The sequence below is a fragment of the Orcinus orca genome, chromosome 2, assembly GCF_937001465.1.
Source record: "Orcinus orca chromosome 2, mOrcOrc1.1, whole genome shotgun sequence".
NCBI classification, from domain to species: domain Eukaryota; kingdom Metazoa; phylum Chordata; class Mammalia; order Artiodactyla; family Delphinidae; genus Orcinus; species Orcinus orca.
Window position 1 is genome coordinate 9,612,931 of NC_064560.1, and position 3,297 is coordinate 9,616,227.

General features: G+C 48.2%; 1 protein-coding gene across 1 annotated transcript; it reads right to left on the reverse strand.

Moving 5' to 3' along the window:
- Positions 1-906: 906 nt before the first annotated feature.
- LOC101274866 (DNA topoisomerase I, mitochondrial-like) lies at positions 907-2,138 on the reverse strand. The gene is given in 3 exon segments (XM_012537162.2): positions 907-1,097; positions 1,100-1,831; positions 1,834-2,138. Coding segments are annotated over 3 exon segments (1,170 nt in total). The 5' UTR covers positions 2,081-2,138.
- Between the last annotated feature and the right edge of the window lie 1,159 nt (positions 2,139-3,297).

Genomic DNA, 3,297 nt, shown 5'->3' on the forward strand with positions numbered 1-3,297 from the left:
CCATATCCAACATTTACATTCTTAGAACACATGTCAAATAAACATGTGTAGAGTCTTGCATTTCCTAACAAATAAATCAAAATTCTTGATCCCTAAATGTCTACCTGTAGCTTCTCCAGGGTTTCACTATTTTGTGTATTATGTACATAATATATACATGTTTCTTTGTTTCTTTGTTTTTGTAAGTGAGCTCAAAATTTTCACTAGTTTTTTAAATTGATGCTTAGCTTTTCCCCACATTTGGGCAGACTTTTTAAACCTTCAAATATTACAAGGCTATTGGTTACAAAGAGCCAGCTTCTGTGTACAGGTCAAAGCATCTACACAGAGAAGTTGAGTTTCTCCATGGAAATTCATGGGTTTTGTCAAACTTGTTTGGAAACCAATAGATGGTAAAATCAGCTCGGGATTACTTTTAGTTTGTCTGAGAAGCAACTGGTTAATCTAATGGATCCTAAATCAATGTCATTTTGTCGGAACAAAGGCCATGAAGGTGGGAGGAGAGGAGGAAGGGGCAAGCTCTTTTCTTAAACTTTTGACTTAGATCAAGTGTTACAAAAATAATGATAAGGAGTGAACAGCCACCTAGCTTACTTTACATTAGTATAAATTTGGCAGAATTGTCTAACATGGTTCCTGGTCTGATTGAATTGCATCTGGGAGGCTCTTAACATCCTTCCACATAAAAATCACCGTCAAGCTGCCAGAATGTCCCCACCGACTTGTTTGGCAGCGTGGAAACCTGTGGCCTCAGACATGCACCAACAAGAGGGTGGGCTCCCTGAGTTTGCAGGGACCTGATGTGTGCCTTCTGAGACAGCTCTTTTTTTTTTTTTTGTATAAAATTCCCCCATCTGCTTTAATGGTGAAAAAAAATAAGTTCCAACGAGGCACAGAGATGCTCATTTAGAATTCAAAGTCTTTGCCTGCCATGTCGAGAGCCCTCTGTGTCTTGTTGTAGATCTTCTCCATGGGCACCCCAAACCTCTTACACCAGGCGACACTGATCTGGGGGTCCAGGTAGTTGAGCTTGGACGTGCCCAGGGCCACCTGCTTGCTGTCCTCCTTGTCTGTGGCCTGCAAGCTCAGTCTCCCGACTGCTCCTCCAGTTTCTCCAGCAGCCGTCCCCTCTTCTCCAGGAAGCTCTTGAACCTGCTGTCCCCTCTGGATTTGTGGTCGGCCCTTGCCTTCTTCAGCTGTGCCTTGGCCTCGGCCACCTGCTTCTTCTTCACCGCAATCTTCTACCGAAGAGTCTGCATCGACTTCTCGAAGGTCTTGGGAGTCACCCGCTGATGGTTGCAGAGAACGGCAACGGCCCGATTTGCTCGGTTGTAAGACAGAATCTTAGCGGCTACGCTGTGTTCAGCTCCGGTCAGCGCTCTCAGCTGGCCCTGCAGGGTGAGGCTGGCGTTGCAGGTCCGGAACACCTTGGCCGTCAGGCCATCCATCAGGTCCTGCAGGTGCTTGTTCAGACTGGCGGTGGTCCGTCTGTCAAAGAGCTCATCCCCAGGGCCTTTGTTCTCCATGAACAGCTGCAGATTCTCGTACACCGGCTTCTCCACCCGCACTCTGTTGTAGTAGCGGATCGAGTCCTGTCCCAGGAAGTCGAATTCCACGACGTACGGGCAGCCACCGGCCCCTGGGTGCAACTGGACGTGTTCCACGCGGAGGGAGCAGCCACCCACCGTGTCAGCCGCGTCGCCCTCCTGCGTCTCGTGCCCGGCTCGCAGCGCCAGCTTGTCGATGAAATAAAGGGCCACAGCGCATCGTCTGGCCTTCATTTCTCGGGACTTCCAGTCGGCCCGGTACTGAGAACGGATCTCGCCCAGACTCCTTTCAAGCGCTGAGCCACTTCATACTTCTCCCAATCTCTCTCCCCCTTCGGCTTGGAGCTGGGGTTCAGCATGGTGTACTTGATGGAGTTCTGCACGTTCTCTGTCCACGCCGCCAACCACGTGACCGTGCGGTCGCACCGCACCTCCTTCCACCGGTGACCTACCGGAGGCTCGGGTACTTCGGAGTCCCTGCTGCAGTTGATGGTCACGTCCTCCAGCAGGACCCTCCTCTTCAGCATCCCCATCTTGGGGTGGTCGCCGCGGCCCCGGAACGACCCAGGGGGCTCGGTCTTGAAATTGCCGATCTTCTCTCAGTGCCCGTCTAAGATACAGCTCTTTGACAGAGTCAGCCCAGTGCATTTTCCATGCGGGAAAAGTGTCGTTATACCCTAGGAAACACGGTGACAATATCTGAAGTTAGGGGTTCTGTGGGATCTGAGGATTGATTCTAAACTCTCAGTTCCTAAATACACACCGTAGAGGGCCACGGTAGAGTTTTCAGGAGTGGCAAGGGAAACGCAGCTTTCATTTCTGTTTGATATTGAAGCACTTATTGTATCAACTAGTATCAAACAAGCACAAAAGCTCAAACCTGTATCGAGTACCATGCTTCCAAAGAATGGCCAAAAAACATGGAGCGTACTAAAGCGCTTATCTAACTTCCACGACCAATAATTTAAAAACTAAAAATCTGAAACTTTCAGTGCCTATAAGGCTTTGTTTAAGAACGGGGTGAGGGATTCTGAGAAAGCGTCAGAGGAGACTGTACACCTTTCCTTTTCCCATTCCCACCCCTGCCTTTACTGCAAACCATGGCTAGCAGCCACGCTGAGCCCCAAGCACAGACCAGCTCTGCTTTCACCCAGAGATTCCAGTCCAGGACCCAGGGGACAGGAGGGGAAGCTAAATGCAGCTCAGGTTCGTACACTGAAGCCAAATAATTGGTGAGTTTGGCCAAGATTCAAGTTCATTCTGAAGCATTAAATCAAAGTGTTACAGGCTTGGTTCCAACATTTAGAACAGCCCAAGTAGTGAATTGCCAATCAGTTACCTTCCTCTCCCTGTAATCAATCTAATCTAGGTGACAGAAGCGAAGAAGAGCCAGGACCTGGCCTGAATGGCAAAAAATAAGCCAAAGAATTAGAACAGTAAATTTCATTGTTAACAACACTTCTGAGTAAGGAGGAGGTATTGAAGAAGGAAAGGAATTAATCCAACAAAGAAGACACATGGAGGAGAAAGGAAATACCCATTTCAGTGCAAAATTAGAGAATAAGAGCAGGAATAGGAAAAAAGGGGGGGAGTCTTAACACACCCCAAAAAGTTGGTCTAGATTGTAAGAGACATCTGATAGAGGGGTCTGAACTTGGAAAAAAAAAATGAACAAAGCAAGAGAAAACAGAAGAGACAAGAAACAAATTGGGGCAAAGGTGCATTCCCACAGGACACCGCAAGTGGAAGC